At 34.6% G+C, this 23,061-nt stretch overlaps 1 protein-coding gene across 2 annotated transcripts in view; it reads right to left on the reverse strand.

The window, feature by feature from the left end:
* The window catches only part of Exoc4 (exocyst complex component 4), a 765,522-nt gene that overhangs the window by 512,182 nt on the left and 230,279 nt on the right, over nt 1-23,061 (reverse strand). Inside the window, exon 10 of one of the 2 annotated variants that reach the window (XM_027950111.2) lies at nt 17,197-17,307. The exons of the other annotated variant lie outside the window; for it this stretch is intronic. Within the exon in view, the coding sequence (XP_027805912.1) occupies nt 17,258-17,307 (50 nt within the window). The 3' untranslated portion in view covers nt 17,197-17,257. Of the gene's footprint in view, nt 1-17,196; nt 17,308-23,061 lie in introns of those variants that run through there. 2 annotated transcript variants of the gene reach the window in all.

Genomic DNA, 23,061 nt, shown 5'->3' on the forward strand with positions numbered 1-23,061 from the left:
AAGTAAATTTGCCCAAAAGAAACAATATGCTCTAAATAACTTATTCTTTTCAAAATAATATATTAAGAACTATAGTTTAGGGCTGGGGTTGTGGCTCAGTGGTAGAGCACTTGCCTAGCATGAATGGGGCACTGGGTTCGATTCTCGGCACCACGTATAAATAAGTAAATAAAATAAAGGTCTATCAAAATCTAATAAAAATATTTTTAAAAAGAACTATAGTTTAACAGTTGGCTTATCAATCTGAATTTCTCAATAATTGATAAAAACTAAACTGAGGACAGCAAATAAAAAGTTTCAAATGCCCTTAGTCCAAATATCAGAAAAAAATGTCCCTTACATACAGAAGGTATAATTTATCATAGTACAAAGGACTTGGACCAAAGTATCCCCATTCTCCTTTAGCAAACTCTTTTTCTTTCTCAGTATAATGCCTAATTCATAGAACCCCTAAGTCTAAGCCCTCAGGGTTTCACTGTATTTCAATCAACTTAAAATATGCAACCCTGTTTTCCTATATATTTTTATATTTTCATTAGACTCCTTTTAAGAACTTTGATGCTTCTTGCTATTCCTATGGAGAGTCTATAAATTGAGACTAGGGAATGTATTATCAATAATGTAGGTGCTGGGGGCTGAGGATGTAGCTCTGTGAAATAGGATGCGGAAGGGGGTCTCTAGTTTGTTGCCCAGCATCATCATCATAATAATGGTGATGATGGTAGTGATGATGATGATGATGATGGTAAGAATAATTTAGCCAATAAAGAGGCATCTGATGCTATTTAGAACATCTTTGTCAAATTTTCTGGAACATTCATTCTAGAATATGCTGTTATAAGAAATTACATGGGAGAACAAAGTTACTTTTTGTTTTTAAACATAGAAATGTTCCTATGAGTTGAATATTAGGACTACATGAATTAATATATTATAAAACAGCAAAAATATATCATCAATATTATTTATACATGTGAAACACCTTGAACAATATCTGGGTATGACAACCACTTAATAAGGGTTCGGTATCTACTACATACATGAATTCGTAACTTAAAAGGGTCCTGAGCCAGCCACCAACATACTAGAAAAACACACTCAATGGAACAACCAATTTTCTCCTCTGCCCAATTACTGTCTAGCAAATTGGAGAGCAGATACAGCTCACATATCCAGCAATTTCACGAATCCAGCCAGTAATCGAGAATTGGAAGTAAACAAAAATGGCCTCTCAGGGGACAAGATAGATGTTATAAATTTCACATGCCTTATTACTCACCACAAGTCTATTTACTTCTACTTTACACGGAACAATACATTCTCATATCCAATTTCTACATTTAAAAAAAAGAAGGGGACAAAGATTACTAGAAGAATATAAGCCAGGAACAGAAAAAAAGCCTGACAATAAGGAAAGAAAGAAGGAAAAGAAAATAAAATTAAGTAAAAAATTAGACCCCAGACAGGATGCTGGATCATTTGAATCAAAGACAAGCAGACTCAAACCTTAATATAGTATGCTGTTTGAAGTTCATAATGACTTCCTGAAGTTACCAATAAAAAGTTATACAATATGTAAAATATTCGTGTTCAAGAAGATAAAGAAGTGCATGCTGTACTTTAAGGAAGTTTAAGAAAATATATAAAACTGTTAATGATAAAAATAACATCAGTCATATGGCAAAAAATTCATTTATTTTATCTTCTATATTAACTGCTTTCCTGAAAAAGTCATGTAACTAATGAGACAATGTGTAGCCACATCACTGAATGATGTTCAGCCTAACTCTTCAAGTTCTTCCTCATTACACTAGCTCCTTAAGAAATTCTTATACACCCTCCTTTTCTTCCTGATTCAATGCCTTCAACATTCTCTTCCTTGTGTAGGGAACAATCTACTTTGCCTCTGCCCCATCTCCCTTCAGAGATCCCCAGAGAAGAAATCTGATTCTACTGGCTCTGCTGTCTCTTGTACTGCTCAATTTCTAAGCACCCCACACCTTCTTCCTTCCATAGCACTTATCACAACTTGATAGGATTATTTGTTTGAGGCAGAAATGAGGATTTCCTAAAAATAGGAATGAGGGATTACATAAACAAATAAAATGTTTTATTTTATATATATAAGCAGGTTGACAAATGTGTTTTAAAACTGGATTGTGGTAATATTTATACAACTCAGTAAATTCACCAAAAATCTCCAAATTATACACATAAAATGGGGGAATTTTATGTTAATAAAACTTTTTAAATTTATTAAAATTAAAACCTGTTATTTAGACTGAAAAAAAACATACTATTTCACTAGGTGAAAAGTAGAAAAAAGAAAAGATGTAGAATGTCAGGAAGCTAGTCCTAATCATGGAATAATTTATAATGAATTCACAGGATCAATAGTAAAAGCACCTCATAGATTTAAAGACATATTAATCTTTAAAACAAAAGAAAATACCATCTTCAATATAAATAATAAGGTTTACATATAAATAACAGAAAATCCAAATAAATAGGTTAAAAAAGACAATTTGAAGGTACATAGTCAACTAGTCCTCCTTGCTCTACCAACATTAGTCCCTGGCTTCCAATTTCAAGGTACCTCATAGTTCACAATGGCTACTAAATAAGCCATCACATTCAAATTGCAGGCAGAGATCCTGAGTTCAAAGCCAGCCTCAGCAAAAGTGAGGTACTAAGCAACTCAGTGAAACCCTATCTCTGAATAAAATACAAAAAATAGGGCTGGGGATGTAGCTCAATGGTCGTGGTATTATACACCACCACCACCCCCCCCCCAAAAAAAAGAGTTCCTACTTCTCAACTGAATCAGCCCCCTTTTTAAGGAGTTTTCTCAGAAGTATACAACTACTTCTACTTATATCTCATTGGCTTCATCCAATTGCAAAGGACACAGAGAAATGTATCACTGAGAACATTACCACCCAGAACAAAGTCAGCAGCGGGTGGAGGCAAAGTAAAACGGACACTGACAAAGCAACTAAGAGTGGCCACTAGATGACCTTTAAAATTGCTCACGCGAATGTACAACTAAACAATCAGCATAGCACAAAGATAATATCTTCCTCACAGTATTTTATTATATTCAAGAATGTAGTATGCCTTATAGGCACATGACTACTTATTTCAATTCAAACTTAGTCTGAAATCTCTATTAGAATAAGAGACCTTGGAAACAAGTCCTTCACATTCTTTTCCCAAATATTATCCTATCTTCAGGTTTGTAATTCATGCATAAAACCCCAATGAAGGAGATTTGTACAAACACCCAATTACAGAGACTGGTAATTGTTAATTTGTTACTATAGCTACAGATTTTATGTCACTTGATGGGAATGTCTCTTTTCAAATTACTCTAGGCCCAGGGGAAAAGGTGTAAGGTTGATGATCTCCTAATGCATGTGCATAACTCTATTAGGTTTGATATTCTCCAGAGGAAATAAGATAATTCCTAAATACTAGAGTGTTAAAGAAGAAACAAATACTTGGTCAGAGTCAACAGGTCTATTCTGCACAGCACAATCTTTTTGCACTTTTACTACAAGGTTTGGAATAGTAATTCTCCAAGCATGTTTCCCTGGATGAGCAAAAGCAGCATCCTAGAAAAACTTGATGGAAATGCAAATTCTGAGTCTAAGTCAGGAACTCAAAAACAGATGTCTGTCTTTTAAACCCTCCAGATCTACCCTGAAGTTGGAGGACACTGTTCAGGATATACTTTATATTGTACTTCTTCAGTGAAGAGAGATAATTCTTAACATATGAGATAAGAAATGCCATTACATATTCAATGAGGAAACTTTATAGTCATTGATAAATAAAAATAACTATATTTGTTCTTGTTTTTTTTTTTTTTAATATTAAGCGGAGAGGTGTTATAATGCTCCAATTTGCACTTAGTTTACACCATATCACTAACTGCTGGAGATGGGCGGGTGAGGGTGAAGATTAAGGAGTCCTGCTAGGCTTTTTCCAGCCATAATCAGCCCTGGTCATCAGCCAGATGGAAACTCTTCATGGAAGCCTTGAGGAACACAACACAGGAATGATTCTCATGTCTCCTACAAGAAACACATGCTGGACCACATACTGAGCCATGTATTATTACTAGACAAGAGAGCTATGCCCATTTGCATGTCATAGTCATTTTTATCTTGAGAGAACATCTTAACAGACTGGGATCTTAATTTCTAGTTCTGCTGTGGTATTACTGTCAGCAAATTGTTGAACATCTGTGCTTCCCTTCTGAAAAGTACAAACGATGCCCACTTGCAATCTATCTAGAGTGATATTGTAGAATACGCTCACAGTCCATAAAACAGACTAATTTTAAGAAGAAAAGGAGAATTAAGTTGCTGCTTTTTAACTAAAGATTTGAGATTAATTAAAAGTGAATAATAAAATCTTGAAATTTTATGCTGGGTCAAATTCTTGACTACTAAACTAGATAGATATTCAAACTAATATAAGATGTTAATTGTCACATTTAAATTTTTGAAAAGTTGAAAAACAGCTGGTAAGGACTGTGAGGCACTAAAACAGATTACTCAAGGAAAACTATACCTATTTACTTTGCAGTTTTTAAAAAGTCTATTCATCTAAAAGAACTAATCATATCAAAAATAAATTCATACCATACAATTACAGTTGTAGCTTTAAGATTGTTTTTAACAAAATCATCTTTTCCTCCAAATTACATTTTATCTAAGGATCAGACTGGGAGAGAGTATTTATAATACAATTACATCTAAGACATTTAAAATCATTTAAAAAGAAGGTAACAGCCACTAAAAATAGAAAAGAGGTTAGTTTTAGACTCCTAATAATCATTTTTTTAATATTTTTTTTAGTTGTAGATGGACACAATACCTTTATTTATTTATTTTTATGTGGTGCTGAGGATTGAACCCAGTGCCTCGCATATGCTAGGCAAACGTTGCACCACTGAGCCACAAACCCAGCCCTTCCTACTAATAATTTATTGGGGAAAAAAATCATAATGCATGGTGGCACATGTCTGTAATACCATTGACTTAGGAGGCCAAGACAGGAGGATCACAAGTTCCAAGCACTCCTCAGCAATTAGGAAGACCCCATCTTAAAACAAAACATAAGCAACAAAGGAATGGCAATAGAGTTCAGTGGTAAAATGTCCAAATTCAATGCCCAGTATTAAAACACACACACACACACACACACACACACACACACAAACATCAAATAAATGTACATAAATAGACATGGCTATCCATCAGGTACTTTCACTAGTCAGTAAAATTTGAAATCTTAAAAATTTTTACATTTTTAAAAATTGACAATATTAAATAATGTTAAGAATGAAAAGAAATGGACACTTTCATAGACTTTTGCAAAGAGTATAAACTGGTAAAACAAATTTTAGAATGTAATTTGGGAGTCTATCAAATTTTAAATAGGATTATCCTTTCTCTGTTCCTCAACATTAAACAAGTGTTCATAGAAAGGTTCATTGTATCATTTTAAAAAATAGCAAAATTTGAAATTTGTGAAAAATTCAAACATTTAAAAACAAATAACTTGAGCTTCTCTGGATGAAGCTTTCAAAAGAGGGCTAGGAATGCTGATTAGTGAGTTCTTGTAACTCTTTCCCTCTAAGGCAATACTTATGATTCTACCCAAACAGTATTTATGCCTCTAAGTGTCCTAGAGAATATATACAATTCATAGTCACTAGACTAGATAAACTCAGAAGATGCTTCCTAGTCCCAGAGGAGAATATGTTTTTAAGGGGTTCAATACCACTGAAGACCACCCAAACTTTAATTACGTACATGAATAATTTCAGATTACTAGACCACTACCATAGAGTTGCTCCTACAATTTAAATCTATCATACACCAATATCAAGAAATATATTCCCTTAGTACATTTAGTTATTCTAAAATATAACCTGTAATCCAAATGCAAATATTACACAACTACCATTAGCCATCTACTACCAAAGGAGTATATTTGATAATATTTCTTCATCATGGGTCCCATTTCCAACAAAGTATATTTGGAGAAAGACATTTGAAAATATTTACATATTCCATTGAACTTAGGAAAAAGAGATTATTTGTTCATCCTGTATGAAATGCTGCTGATGGACACTAGCTACCCAGTGGGTAAGTAGAAGACTTCAGCAATGGTTAAAACAATGAGGTTAATACAACCACAAAATCACAGGAATTAAAACTCCCAGAGAGTAATGAGGGAAGCCATTCAACCTAGTAATCATTCATAACATTTTTTATATTATTTAAAGAAATCTACTACAGCACATCAAACTTTTGTGATTATGCTATCAAGCAATTAGAGAGAGGTATGAAAAAAAAAAACTAAGATAATCTGCAGTAGTTGCAAATTCTCATAAGATTCAGAATGAGAACAGGCTCTCATTCACTAACTTAAGAGGTCTTGCAATTAGTTGGGCCTCAGAGACAATTCATATAAGACAGAGAGAGTAATTCTTGAGACTACAATGGAAAATTCCGAATGGTTCCAGTTCAGTTCATGTTAGCAGAACAAAACATTTTCATTAAAGACTTGATGTCAACATTAAATAAAGATACTTTTTCACCAATAATTTTGATAATGGCTACAGAAGTCATAAAATTTTATCTCAGGAATTTGTAGCCTAAAACAGACTATTAAGCCATTATAATAATCCCACAAGTTTGAACATATTGGGCTGAGAGAGAAAGGTCTAGTAATCACAACTGACAGAAGGGCACTGAAAGCAAAAGCAAACATTTGGTTATGGTTCCTAGGAATCATTAAGACCTCATTTAGGTGAATTTTTTAAAAAGCTGATAACATGACTTTCACTCAAGAAACCTTGCGTGTCCACCTGCCTGTCTATCCCTAACTTTAGAATAAGTTAGGACATTCCTAGAGTCTCAGGAGCTCTTCTTCTTCAACCACGTAGCAGCCTTTTCCTTCTGCGGATTTCCTCTGATTGGTCAAGAGTTTTTCCTTCCATGTAATCCTAATTCAAAAGCTAAACAACTCCAGGGATTCCATCGACCATAAAGAAGATTCATAAATTTCAATCCCTGACCTGAATCTCTCCCAATCCATTGTTTCTTTGGACCTTGAAGTTTCAACCCTTCATTTCACTGGCCTACCCTTCCCTTCATCCTCACAAAGTAATCTACTTCCACAAATTAGACTGATCATGATTCTATGAAAATGGGTTTCTTTGCTTCTACACTATCTCTGCTAGACTTGATAGCACTATCCAATCAAGTATTTCAATGGGAAGTGGCACTAAAGAGGGTTTCAGGTTCAATGGCAATGTAATCTAGTCCAACAAAAATTTCAATAGTATCTCTCTATATTTAATAGTTAAGTATCTGTGTCTATACAAATAGATTATATGTAATCATAAAGATACTCAAGACTATCATTATTACAGATTAATTATATGATGCTAACATGTTAAAGTATTTTTTCCAATCATTGCCAGCATGTTTTTAAATAGTCTATTTCCACATCCGTCATCCACCACTATATACTCTGAGCATAAGCAAATTGAACAAAAGCAGAAACGTTGCCAGGAGAGCAGCTGACACCACCATTTCACTACTGGTGTTTTTATTATCAATTATGTTTATTATCAATTGTGAGCCTCTTAAAGAAAAATCAAGTTCCTTAATTAATTGATAGAGCTATGTCCAACTGCAATTATAAAAAACTTCACATTATGAGAAGAAAAAAAGAAACAAGCTTAGGAAATCCTTACTTTTCCACTCCACTAAATAATAAATTTTGCTTTCTTTTAAATGATTTATATTTAATTACTCTACCTCTGATTAAAATTTCTTCAATTATCATAAGTTCAATTATTTCCACCTACCTTTTGTATTAATATTATTAACATTAAATGTTAATAAACATTTAAATATATGTATATTTAGTTCACATTTATTACAAAAGGCTGTAACCTTATGTGTTTTTTACTAAGATTACTTTATTTTTTTCCTATAGGTAATAAGACTCTCAAAGTTAAGAACTATATTGTACATGAATTTGTAAATGTGTGTATTTATATACAAACACATAGTAATAGCATTTTACAAACCTAACAAACACTAGTCTTCTTCTTCCCACTCTTCACAAATCTGCAAACACTGCTGGGTACCACAGACTGCCCAAAGGCTACATATATAAACCTTCCCCCAGCACAGATCACAAAGGTTGAGAAACTCTGATTCTCAGCTCAGTCTATGTAATGGACCTAGAAACACAGAAATATTTCCCAATTAAAAAAAGAAAAAATCTATAAACATAACCCTATAAATTCTTTTAGCAAATATTTATTTGACACACAAAAGCATATAATCATCAACATTCCAAAAACACGAACATCAGCATTGAGACTGACAGCTACAAATCTAACAAGATAACCCTTTGGCCTCGGATTGGCAGTTTTTCTTCCTCCTTTCCCAAGATCAAACTGCAGCCAATTTTCATCCAGCCAGTGATAGATACTCTTCATCAACAAAGAAAGGCGGATTAAGCAAAATTGACATATAAAGCTGAGAATCTAGAGTGGGATTGCAAGGATGATAGAGTAGATCAATGAATCATGTTCCTAAATCAGAGATGCTTTCGGGAGAAAAAATGCAACACCAGAAATCTCTGATTATATAGATACCCTATAATCTCTTCCATTCATGGTTTTGAAGCTCTTTTTGGAGATTCTAACAAAACTCTAAGCTTTAAATAGAGAAACCAAGGCTGGGAGAACATCAGAGAAGTCATATTCACAGAGGCATACTAACCAATACCCAACCCCACACCCACCCAGTCCAAGTAAAAGGTTCATCAAGAGTTCTACTCCATAAATGATTGTCAAGGATGCCCATGCTATCAATAACTCATAAAAAACACATATTACTATTGCACTATGTAAATACAGTATTTATATATTACTTCTAGATAGGCAGAGCACTGTAAGTGCAAACATGAAAACAAGGCAGTGAAGAGATGATTGGGTAACTTGAAAATACTGATGAGGTCTATTCATTTAAGAATCTAGGAACCTAATGAATAAAGAAGAGACATATCTGAGTTTTAACAGCAGAATGAGCTAAGACAAAAGATATGTTGCTCCTCTATTTCTCAATGAAATTAGATGTCCAAATTAAGAGGCTAGAGGGTGAAAAAAATGTTTTCCAGAACAAATGAATTTTCATTATGGTGTATCTCCTTGGGGAACACCAATTACAATAATGACAGAGTATACTTTGTTTTATAGCAGATCTGGGGCTGCCTTACTTCTTAGGCACCTACACTTTACAAAGGTCACTTATCAATAAGTGGTAATCTATGGCTTGATATGACTCACTATCTAAACTATATCTCAAGTGATTTAAAATAATTAAAAACACCAAGAAAAATGAAAAGATCTCCAAACTAGCAACCACCATTTATAAAAGAAGCTTCCTTTTCTAATGAAAGAAATTTTGGCCTCCTTACAACACATAAACATTTTAAATATTTGTTCAAGCACTGAATATCCAAAAGAAATTTATGAGAGAAAGAGTGAATAATAAGTAATAATTAAGGAACAAAAAATATCGCTGTGCTTCTAACACATACTCTGAGTAAACATTTCCAACAGATATTCTGCATAGCAAATAGGTCACAAAAGAATCAGGTCTTTCTGGTTCTTGAATTTTAGATATTTTTGTTCTTCCCCTCCTCTGAATTTTCTATTTCCTGAATAGCAATCTCAGAATAAAAATCAAAAGACATTTTTTTAACGTATAATTTCACACTCCCCCACTCCTGCTTTGCTGTCAAGTGTCTGACCCTGGTTTGATAATCTCATTTCCTGAGAATCAAAAAGCTGGAAATTTAAGCTTCCTAGAGTGTTAATTGCGGCCCTGCTCCATTGCTAATCAAAAAATTGGATGTTTTGCATGAAAATGCTTCTCTAATTAATTCTCAGTCATAAATCGCCCTGGTTTTAATAACCCCTCCTTGATTGGATAGCCTTTGAAGAGACAGTGCAGCTAATCCGCTAAACTAGAAAAAACACACGCAGAGGAAATAATAAGTGGGCTTACAAGGTATGAACTAGATGACTGCATTAATACTGTCAAACCAAAAACGTGGGTTTCCTTTTCAGGGCTTTCATGCCTTACCCCGTACCCCAGGAAAATAAACCATGAAACTACGAATCATGAACAAAGGCCACTGTCAAAGAAGTCATGCATCAAAAGTCAAATCTTTTCACTCTCCTTCCACAAAACAGCTATTCCTATCATTTTTTTCAGAAGAGATTTCCCTTGACATTTTTTTTCTTAGAAACCAGAGATCCAACAATGTCCACTTGTCACACTGTCTATTTTAATAAGACAAGGTTTGTGCATCTCCCTTCCCTCTGCTTCTGACTGACAATATATTATCATACATATCTCTAAGAGGTGCTGAACTGAATTTTCATTATCCAAAATGTCAAGATTCGTTTTTGTCATCAGAGAACACATCTGGTCTACACCAGTAGCCCTTTGATTAATTCAAATGGAACAAGTCACCTATACATAACTTCATTTTCCCTAGACTGGGCCTTGCATTCTGCAAGTTTTAATTTACAGCTTGTCAGTTTAAGATACCATTTGCTGCCATGGTGGCACTCAAAAAAAAAAAAATGGAGTCTTAATTAGTAGCACTTTGCATCAGTCCTGAGATTACTAATAAAGCAACAATTGGGAATTTTTAGCTTCAGAGCTCCCTCAGAACTCACCCACAAACTTTCAGAAAATATTAAAACTATACAGATATACAAAATGAGTATTTTATTGAACACTTTATTAATTTTAACATGAATATAAATATTATGTGGCTTTCTGGTTGACATGTCAAATACTTCATGTATTCTCTGTATTTAAAATGTTCATGAATGTAGATATAAGTTTTTCCAACATAAATGACATGAAAAAGAGGTTTGGACAAGGAAAAAAGGATTTAGGTTATTATTTGGATACAGAAATCCCAAATCCACAGCTCTGTAGGATCCTACATCAATAAGATGATACATTAAAAATGGACAAGCTACCATAATGAGATACTATTATATACCCAGCTGAATGTTCAAAATTGGAAAAAACGGACAATACTAAGTTTTGGTATACATGCTGGGGGGATATAAAATGATACAATTGATTAGGACTACATAGTTTCTATACTGACTATATGATCCAGCAAGCCCATTTCTATGGATTCCCAAGGAACTGAAAATGCATTCCCACATCAAACATGTACACAAACAATCACAGCACATTATTCCCAATAACTAAAAACTGGAAACTCTCTGGGATAAATAGCCTGCAGTACATCCATACAATAGAGTAGTGTTCGCTGAAAGAGGAAACAAACTACTGATACGAAACAATATGGATAAATGTCAAAATCACTAGGTGGAGTGAAAGAAGCCATTCACAAAATTGTATGTTTGATAATTTTATTTATGCAAAATTCTACAAATTTCAGGCTAAACTACTGTGATGTAATGAATTTCAGCAGTTACCAAAGATTTGGAATAGAGGGAGAAACATACTATATAAGAGCACAAGGAAGTTATAGGTGATGAAAATGCTCTGCACCTTGATAGAGACATTATTTAACAGGTGTATACATCTCCTCAAAATAATTGATTTTGCATTTCACTGCAAACACTGCAAACTCTATATAATAAAACCATCAGAGAACAACATTGTCATTTACTGGTTCTGTGACTTTGGTAAAGTTACTTAACCTCTATCAGCCATGGTTTTCTTAGCCATATAGAAAAGTTAATAAGGCTTACCGGACAAAATGATTGTGAGAATAAAATGATAATTATGTATGTACTCCAAAAAATGCCATCTTAATAACTTTACCTTTTTCCCTCAAGTAATATGTTTCCCTTATCTTCCTCCTTAGCAAAATTTAATCTGTGACTTATGTATATATTTCCCCAAGTATTATCAATATATTGGGAAAAGCTATGCATGAAGAGAAAAGACTTATGTTTCTGTCTAGTTCAACCATTTAGTTAATGAAACTTTTCAGCTGTGAACATTTATTGGATGCTTACTAGGTTCTTGCTATGTACAGAAAACCCAACTGTCTTGGTTCCTGACTATGAAATTGAAAATGAATGATAAATACACATCTCAAACAAACAAAAACAAATAATTCAATAACTATATGTGTTACACACAAGGAAGATAACCTAATTTGAGGAGCTAAGGGAAAAAAAAAAGTCCCCAAAGAAACATTGTGAAAGAGGATAGAAAAGATGTAGTAGAGCAAAATGGAAACTTTCCCACTTTAAGAGCTGTGAGGCTGTGGTTTTGCACCTGACACACAGCAGCTCTGCTTACTGACATTTAACTACAGGGGCCGAAAGTGGCTAATATCTATAATAAGATGACCGTAGTAGCAGAAGCAGGAAACAATGTAGCGGGGACAGAACCATCCTCCTTTAGGCTTAGTGCAATAAAACCCCCTAAGGTGGTATGAACTAAGAGCCTCTAGGCTGTTGACAACATATAAGGAATGTGGAACGCACCGTCCAATAGAATTGCCTTTATGTACCAAAACTTGCTTACATATAAAAGTAAAAGCCCTGTTGTGTTTAGAGCTCAGATTTGGGAAATGATCCCTCTGGGCCCTGGTACCACTAATAAATTGTTGCTTCTAGATCTAATTTTCCTGACTCTATTTCCTTCTACAAAGATACTGTATGTGAAGTTTTTCAGGGTTCTGATGATACATGGTAAGTACTCAATATGCACTATATAAAATTCTTATAACACAGCAGAGTACTGCCAAGAGATGACAGCTGTTGTCAAAAAGATAGAAACAAGCCAATTCCAGGTACAGACAGAGACGTATAAGGAAGCCCCAAGGCCGTGGTGATAAAATGGGGTCAGGAAAACACTACACGAGCCAGTGATCAAATCATGCAGAACCTTGCTACACACACAAACAACATGGGGCCTAGCACAAAAAGACAGAAGAAATCACTAAATCCTTTAAACCCTTTGGTTCTTATATAAAAACTGGTTTTGAGAAATTCAGGACAAAAACAATCAGGAGATAACGTTAGTTAGACCTGAGTGAAAGCAAATAATATTTTTAAATGAAACAGTAGGTGGGCTTGTGAGGCACTAAGGAGGCAACATAAGTAGGTTCTGATGATCAGTGATCATCAGAGGGCAAAGGAAGAGTCAAGGATGCCTTCCAGGTTTAGCAACTGGTAAATCAATGATTTCATTTAACAAAACTGGGTGCACAGAAAGAAGAACAAATTTGGGGTGGTGGGAGAGAAGGAGACAATGAGTTTAATTTAAAATGTTGGGTGTCAGGTGCCCATGAAAAATCCCAGAGAACAATATCATCTGTCCTGTTTTCCTATAAGGTTATGTTGATATTTTATTATACATTTGAATTACTATAAATATTTTCAAAACTGTTATCTCATACAATAAAGCCCACAGAAACACAGATAACCTACAAAACCTTCAAGTTTCTCCAAAGTCCCTTTTAGCTTCTAAATAAATAAAAGTCACAATTAGAGGGGCAGGAAACAATTGAAAGATTGACAAATGGAGTAAATTTGGGGTAGGAAGAGGAAAAAAGTTGTTTTCATAGAAAAAGTCTATCAACTTCCATCCATTAGTCGAAGGGAATATTTGGAAATCAAGGAATATCAAGGCTAGGTGGTGTACCCATTTTCTACTGCTGTGTAACCACCACCAATTCAGCAGGTTAAAAATAACACAAACAATGCATGTAGGTAAGAAATCTAAGCTATTTGGGTTACTTGGGTCCTATAAGAATGCCCCACTAGCCAGAAATTAAGGTTTTGGGTCTTAATCTTATCTGAGATTTGCGGCCCTCTTCCCATCTCATTCTAGATATTGGCAGAATTCTGTTCCTTGTGGTTATAGAACTGAGGTCTATATTTTCTTTGCTGGTTGTTGAAATGGGGTCACTTTGGTCCCTGACTACACAGCTTATGCTTCTCTCAAAAATCACTACTCCACTGCTACCAGAGGAGCACAGTGAAAGAATATCTCTTTTAAGGACTTGTCTGATAAGGCCATGTCAAACCAGAATAATCTCCTTTTTGATTAACTTCAAGTCAAATCATTAGGGACTTTATTTATATTTGCAAAATCCCTTCACTACCACCATATAATGTAGACTAATCATGGGAGAGACTGTCACAGATCCTGCCCACAAAAAGGGGAGGAATTACGGGTCAGTTCAGTGAGGTCATTACAGAAATCTGTTTAGTACCAGTGAGGATACCAATAAAATATATGTAATAAAAATATAATTCAAGGGCTGGGGTTATAGCTCAGTGGCAGAGTGCTTGCCTAGCATGTGTGAGGCACTGAGTCCAATCCTTAGCACCACATAAAATTAAACAAAATAAAGGCATTCTGTTTATCTACAACTTAAAAAAGAGAGAGAGAGATTTCAAAATAGGAGGTCAATGAGTTTAAAAAAAAAAAGGCAAAGAGAGGAGTACTTTAACTTCAACCTCTAGAATACTAAGAAATTAGTAGGTCTCTAGCAAGAAAGGCCACTTCAGACTTCTTGGTAGAAATTTTATATACACAATCAGGACTTCTTCTGGGAGAACCCAAGATAATTTTTAAGTATGAAAAGACATACTGTAAGACAGTGAATTTGTATGTGACCTGTAAAGTAAATTATTAAGTCCAGAAACTCCTCTAAAAATGCAGGAGAAGAAGAATGAGAGAAAAAGAAATGCTTTGGTAACTGTTTGGAAAAAAATTTAATAAGGTAGTCTACACAACCACCAAAATGGTGGAGAATTAGGTTGATAAAATCATGTTAGTGACAATGCAGAAAAATTGGAATTCTCATTCAATTTCTATAATTTTAAAATACTTGTTAATATCTTTTAAAGTTAAAAATAAGTATACCTAGCTCAGAACTCAGTGATTCCAACTTCTGAGTATATTCCCAAGGTAAATGAATAAACATATATAAAACTGTTCATTGCAGAATTATTTACAATAGCCTAAACATGAAGCGAATAAAACTCTATAAAAAGGAGATTGAATAAACTGTTCTATGGTCTTGTAATGGTGTACTACATAATATACAACAAGAACAAACTAATCAACATAACAACATGAATATATATGTGTGTGTTATACACATACATGTATATGTGTGTGTATGTGTTCTTGTTATATACATATATCTATACATAGATACATACACACACACACACACACACACACACATGCTCATATGTCAATGTGTCTGCGTGTCTGTGTGTAAAGTTTGCTTCAGTCTATGATGGTTAATTTTAATGTGTGAACTTGACTGGACTAAGGGATGTTCAGATAGCCTGAAGACCATTATTTCTAGGTGTCTGTGAAAGTTTTTCTGAAAGTGATTAGCATTCGAACCCCCACTGAGTAAAGCTCCATCTCCCTCATCAATGTATCATCCCACCCACTGAGGGCCTGAATTGAACTAAAAGAAGAGAGGTAAACTCCCTCTTGGTCCTTGAACTGAGACTTCCATCTTCTGACCTTACAACTGGCTCTCCTGGTTTATGAGCCTTCAACTGAGCAGAATAAATGAGACCTTAGGCCTCAGAGTGACATTTGCACAAGTGGCTCTGTTTCACAGGCTTCAGGTTTAGACCCAGAACTATACCATCCTGGGTCTCCAGCTTACAGAGGACATATCACAAAACTTCTCTGTCCCCTTAATCCCATGAGCTAATCTCATATAATAAATCTCATTCTATACATCCATACATATTGCATCCATACATAAGGTTCTTTCTCTGAAGAACCTTAACAAACATGGAGTCACATGTCTTTTGTTTTTTAGAACTCACACTGTTTTCAAAAAATAATTTCCATTTATTTCATTATATGGTACTAGGTTGATATCTCTGTAGCTCTAACACATTTAGGTTAAGAGATGTCAACAGATCATGAGTTGGAGTAAAACTTCCTTTTTTTTATTTTTGTTTTCATAAGTGGCAAGGAAGTGATTTCAACCGGAGGCAATAGGAATGCAAAACAACAGTATACATAAAACACTGCCAAAATGTTTTGATGCAAAGCACTAAATTTATAAATAGAAGGGATGTCCTTTCCATTTTAACCTTTTTATTTTCCATATTCTAATTGTTCTAAGTTATTTGTGTAGTAAAATCAGTTAGAGACATTTAAGGTCAAATTGGTTTTTAGGAGAAATGTCTATGTTTGTTACAACTACGGATATTTACCTGAGGCAGGATACAATCCAGGAAGAGTAGTAGAACACTTAAAAAAAAATCACAGCATGGACCTCTTTTTATTAGAGGTGTATGTGACTCTCCCTTAGACTGCTCAGTCAATGTCTCTTCACACTATCAGGTTAGGATGATCACTGAGAGGAATACATTTTCTCAATACTCTGAAAGGATTTTTGTCAAAAATAAATTCAGAATGGGGGGGAGTGTTTCTAGAGACAATTCTGGAAGATATTATTTAAATTTACTTGTCATGAACATGCCTATTAATTCATGCACTTAAAAAGACACAGCTACTGATAATTCTTGCGTGTGGGTGGAATGAGGCTAGATGCTAGGGGGTGGGGTATCACATGCAAAGTAATAGTTACTGACATTTACTCATTATAAATATGTGCCAGGAACAGTTCTAAACATTTTACATGTGTTAACTCATTTCATCTTCATTAAGGCACTATGGTGTATTTTATTCACAGTTCATAGAAAATGAAGTGACACACAGCAGAGTTAATTTGCATAGTAACCCTGGTTGTGAGCCTGACTCCAGAAACTACACTCTGAACCTCTAAATAGTCCTCAAGCTCCAATCTAAGGAAGAGATAGAAAGCAAGCGGCTAAGTATCTAAGAATCTAAAGCTTTGGAGATGAATAAGCTTCACAGAAATAATTTAACTTCTTCCTTTCACAACCCAGAAAACTAGTTAGGTGATTTGCACAAAAAAAGAAAGATACATAGTAGCTTGATTTTAATACTAAAAATGCAGGATACATCTAGGAACAAAAATTAAAGAAATTTGTATCCTTCAGAGACTAAAGTGAGTGTTAACATTTACAGATTAACCAAAATTTAGAAGAAAATAATATTTATAACTTGAAGATAAAAGGAGGAAGAGGAGGGAAGAAAAACAAAACTCCAATATTGTGGACTTAGGAAGGGAGTCCTTCTGGGTAATCACAAACTGCTAAGAGCCTCAAACCTGTGGAAGGAGATAAGAAGATTAGATTAGAGTAGTAAAAGCATATTAGGTTAGATTCGTTGATATGTATAAATAAAACTGAACGAAATGAAATAAATACTAAAAAAGTTATCTTCATCCTTATCTAACCTTCCATAAAACTACTCCTCTTTGTGTTTCTTTCTTAATAAATAACACCATTATCACCATATTGGAAAATTGGTGATCAGCAAAACTGTGTATCTCTTGCTTAAATCCTCCAGAGAATATCATGTCCAACTGACTCTGCCTCCAAATTAGCTTCTGGATCTCTTCCATGTGTTCTAAAAACCTTCCATAAGGTTTCACTTGAAATAACAGCACAACTTGCCTCTTTGTCAATGATCTCACTGCACTCAACTCATTCTCCATCAGAATTTTTTTTTCTAAAATCCAAGTCTGACTATATTTACATACTACTTTCCTACTTCGACTCTTCAGAGGTCTTCATTTTATCCATAAGAGAGAATCCAAACTTTCTTGCTATGTTATATCAAAACCTTTGAGATTTGCCTGCCTGTCTCCCTGTCCAGGTCCGTTTTTCCACCTACACTTTATGTTTCAACACCAACAAAATGCCTACAATTCCATGAAACTCTCATCATCTTCTCCCACCTCAGTGAGTTCTCTCCCCTTGGTCAGCTGGTTAACTCCCCTTCCAGTTTACTGTAAGGAGGCTTCCTTTGTAACATCTTCTGTGACTTCTGGCAATGTTAAATATGTGTCTCCTTCATGTTCCCAAAGTTCTTGACACATTCACTAGAACTTTAACTGTTTGCACATCTTCTCTTCCATAGCACCTAAGACCTCTCCTTCTGTAGGAAATGCTCCCGAGGCAGGACCCAGAATTGAGTTGACCTGGAAACTGATAAAGCAACTCTGAGAAGTGGGTAGGGTAACTATTGTTGACTCCATTATCTAGACTCTAAATCTAGAACTTTGAAAGGTAAACTGATATGTCCAGTAAAAGTGGAATGAGAAATCATTGCTCCATCCATTAAACTACAACACTCCTCAAGCTACTCAAAGCACAAACAGAGCCACACCAATATTTCATATATGAACATCACTAACTAACTGAACAGGGATATGTAAATTCGTTAACTGATGCAGAAATCAGACATTAATGTGCAAACAAACAGGGACTTATTTGAGCTAAGTGGGCATGAATATGCAAATGAACTGGCTGCGATTCAGTAGATGTCATCACAGTTCTAGGAATGAACACCCTATATTATGACTACTACAATATTCATGCAGCATTCGTACATACTATCATACATTACAGTAATATGGGCTTTTTGAGTTTAATTTGTGGGGAAGCCAAAAGTAACTTGCGATGCAAATTTTCAATCCACACCACAATCACAAGCTGGAAACCAGACGTGAGTACACAGAATTCTGCCATCTCCGTACTGAACCAAGCTGCCATCACCACTTGCAATTCAAGTGGAACATTCTAGCTTTAAGCTTTAAAAACAGGTTAGGCTAATCCTTCATGATCTGGCCCCTGCTAATATGTCCAGCCTCATCTACCAGGAAGAGACTGACAAGATCCAATAGTTGTACATAAAAACAAAGTTGTTTTGCTATAGAAATTTTAATAATGATGTTGCACAGCTATAACTCTTGAACATCATTTAGAAAATGCAGTATATGATTATATTTAGTTTTTACTCGAGTATAATAATGGTCTTTATTTTCCCATCCTCACTAGTACACATTGGTACTTATTGGTTCTTAACTGTTAGGATAAACAATGGCCAATGTCATTCACAATAGCCTTGGAATCCTTTCTATCATCTCTGGTTCCTGGAAGTAATATTATAATCAGTAGTTGTCTACAAATATGAACTCAGTTCATTAACTAATAGAAAACATTATAACTAATTCATTTTCTGAAGCTGAAGTTATGAAAGAATAGCCCACACTCCCACGCTTTCATACATTACCCAGGGCCTGCAATGCCTGCCATTTCTTTCTTTACCTAGAAAACTTCTCTTCATTCTTTATACCAAACTTAAGCCTTAAAAATGTCCAGAAGCCTCTCTGCCTTTGCCAAATCCCAGCTGTATTCACAGTGCAGTTATACACATATATGTATAACTCCATCACAGTGTGTATCACAGGGCTTGAATTAATTAGGATTAAAGAAGGGCTGCATATAACAGAAAATCAAAAGGCAGAGTATAGTCTTCTCTCATACAGAAGTTTATAATGGTATGGTGGCTCTAGTGTAGGAAGTAAATATATGCAATAAATGATTGTGATCTTCCCTGTTTTAAAAAAATCTAAATTCAGCATTATATTCATTATGTAAACTATTAAGTTTGACAAGAATATAATTTCTATGGTACTAAAGGAAATCTAAGGAAATGAGAAAAGCTGTTATTTTCACCTTATTAAAAAAAAACTAATGTTGCTCAGTGATAGAACACTTGCCTAGTAAGTGTGAGGCACTGGGTTCAAGCCTCAGTACCACATACAAATAAATTAAAAAAAAAATTTATATATATAAATACTAATGTTATATACTAATGTTAGCCAAATGATGAAAAAATAACTTATAACATTCAAAGTTTTCTGTTGCATCATGTTAGAAGTTCTTTTTTCAGACTTATTTTTAAAACCTTATAACCAAAGTATAGTAAGGTATAGAGAAATGCATTTGGTGTCACCTTTAAAACTCAAAACATTATATTTTATAGCATTCCCTCTTTTCTCATAACTGTATGAATGAGTGAGTGAATAAACAGAATGGAATTTTTCTAAATGAGATTACATGTCACCAATTGGTTTTGCATGACAACCAAAGATCATATCTCAAGAGTAAGTAAGCTATATGCCTTTGCTAAGTAATGGGCTTTGTGATGGCTATGTTGTACCCTCAAGAGCCATTTTTTCATGAATCCTAGGTTCTTCCAAATGTTAGAATTAGCAGTGTTTTGTAGGCTACCATAAGAATTAGAGTGTTTTAGAAAATAAACCTTCCGGGTTTCTGTTCTCGCGACTAAAAGGCTCAGGGGTCACTCCAGTTAAACTGGGCTAACTGGGCTGCATGAAATAACCACACAAGAGACACAATACCTTTTTATTTGGGGTCACTGTTATGGCTCCTCTGACTTTAAGGGTCCACAGAAAGAGAGAGAGCCAGAGCATACATACGCTGACCCCTTTTATTGAGAAGCAGCTATTCAAATGAGGCAAGGGGTCAGGTTTCAGGGGACTGAGTCTATCTTCATGATGTCCACTATCAGCAGGTTGACTGACATCTGGGTAGGCCACACCCAAGGGCACACATACAAGGCACTTCCATGGAAGATTCTATCCTAAACAGAGCAAGGGATTATAATACAAAGGAACAGGTGAGCGTAGCTTCACCCGCGGGGCTGTAGCAAGACACACCCATGCACGAGACACCGACCCTGGCACCCAAGAAGGGTGGGGAAAGCTCTGCCACATTTCTGTGACTGAGCGCCTCAGCACCCAGTCGGGCGGAGAGTGTAACCCAGTCACATGTAAGGTTGGTCTCCCACATAAATCCTTTTTATATAAATTAAATCTACAACTAAAGAATATTTTTAATTAAAATAAATTTCTACACCACAGAGATTGAGGCTAACAAGTAGTATACTTAATAACAACCTTGACATAAAAATATTTTATTTCCTAAATGATTTCAAATAATGTATGATTCTGTTCATGACCTGAGGAAAGAATATTTATTACTTACTATTTCTTAGAAACAGATGAAGAAATTAGCATTGACAAGAGTTCTATTTATGTTCATAAGACAAATCTTACAAATAAATGGACTAAGGTCATTCTTTTAAAAAGCAAGAATATAAATATACAATGAGAGAAGGACTCGATTTTTACCCACTATATTAGAGGCTAAAACAGAAAAGCTAACTGTGAAAGATAATTTTGAAATAATTACATGCAATTTTCAAAAGAAAAAACATATCTCTTCACACTTCCTGAATATTGTTAAATAATTATTAACAAAGTTATTAAGTAAAATTTAACAGGCTGCAAAGAATTTTCTAATCAAATTTCAGGATACAAAGCTCATAAGTGTTTCTCATATTTCAGGCTGTGGAACAAATGTGGGATATGAGTATAAAACTGCTATACTACAGAGCATCCCTTCTTTTAACGAAAATGTCCCTGAAAATGTGTATATAAGTGAAGTCTTGCTTTAAATGCTCCATAATAGAATATCCTGCTATCAAAGAGATTCCTATTACAAATCCTTTTGTAAGAAAGACAATCAATTCATGGTTAATAGATCTCAATATTTTGTTTAACCTCAAGGCAAAGTATCTCCAAATAGATTAATTACATACAATATCATTACATATTCACAACCCCAGGAACCAACAATCCATGAGAGAGGGAAACTTGGAAAATTCAGATCAGGTCAGTAAAAAGGCCAGTTTTCCCTGATGCCAGTACTTCCATATTTACCATGTAAACCAAATCCTCTTAGCAAAGTCAGTTCTCAAGTGGCTAGAGCTTTACAGAATATATTAATGTCAGAGCTATAGAAATGTCACTCATTAAACTAACGGAGATAAAAATGGCACTGGGAGGGTAATATCACTGAATACAAACAGGAGTTAAGTAGTCCCAAGATACAAAAGAAACTGTAATCAAAACTGAGTACACCTTGACATTTGAATCAATGACCATTAATGAACTCTACCCATTCGTGAGTCTTACTATCCTTAAAAATTAAAAAAGACAAATTACAGACTCCAACTCTTTCTCTATTTATTAAAGCTTTCCCTAGAGTTTCTCAAATAAGCAGGATTGTCCTCTTATTGAAGAAAAAAGAGTCTCCTTCACCATATTTACATTGTATATATATTTATGTGCATGCTAGGGATCAAACCCAGGGTCTCATACACACTAATCATATGCTCTATCACTGAACTTCACCTCAAACCCCTGTTGTATATTATTTAAGAGCCTAATTCAATAATTCAAGCCAAGCATCCTAAACACTGGTGTGTACCAATGAGTACCACTTCAATTCTGGACGAAGGGAAGTGTAGAAAACACGTTAACAAGTAAATAAAACATAGACATATTTTAAAAAAGCATTATGAAAAACTTCTAAAAATATTTTAATAAGCATAGAATGAAGGCTTGGATAATGGAAAAAGTCAGGAAACAATAATGAGACTTAGGAAAGAGAAACAGACATAGAGATCATCTGTACCTAGGGTAGTAGATAAAGCTTGGTCTTAGCTGAGGTCATCAGGGGAAAGTTAATAGAATGAGCACAGAAGAAATCTCAGGGTCAAACCCTGAGACAAGAGAATCTTGAGAAGACTAAGAAGAAACATGAGGAGGAAAACAGGAAAAGAACTGCTAAAAGATCAACTGAAAGAATGCAGAAAATCAAAGAATATGCCATGATAGAAATCACTGCTGACCTTGAGAAGAGTCTACTTGGTGAACTGGGGTTGAGGAGAAAAGAAGAGTGAAGAAGTAGATGCAGTACTACTACTTCCACAGTGATAATTTCTTTAATTTAAATCAACATAGTTATTCTAATTTTTAAACTTGTAACTGAACAATATCCCCCTAAAGTAGTCAGGACTGATAAAGGCTCTATTTTTCATTGAGAAAATACAGACACAATTGAATTGATTACCCTAAGAGCTTATTTTGTTCATGGGTAGCAATATTTTGATTTCTTTTAAACTTCATGAGATACAGCATTCA

The sequence above is a fragment of the Marmota flaviventris genome, chromosome 1, assembly GCF_047511675.1.
Source record: "Marmota flaviventris isolate mMarFla1 chromosome 1, mMarFla1.hap1, whole genome shotgun sequence".
NCBI classification, from domain to species: Eukaryota; Metazoa; Chordata; class Mammalia; order Rodentia; family Sciuridae; genus Marmota; species Marmota flaviventris.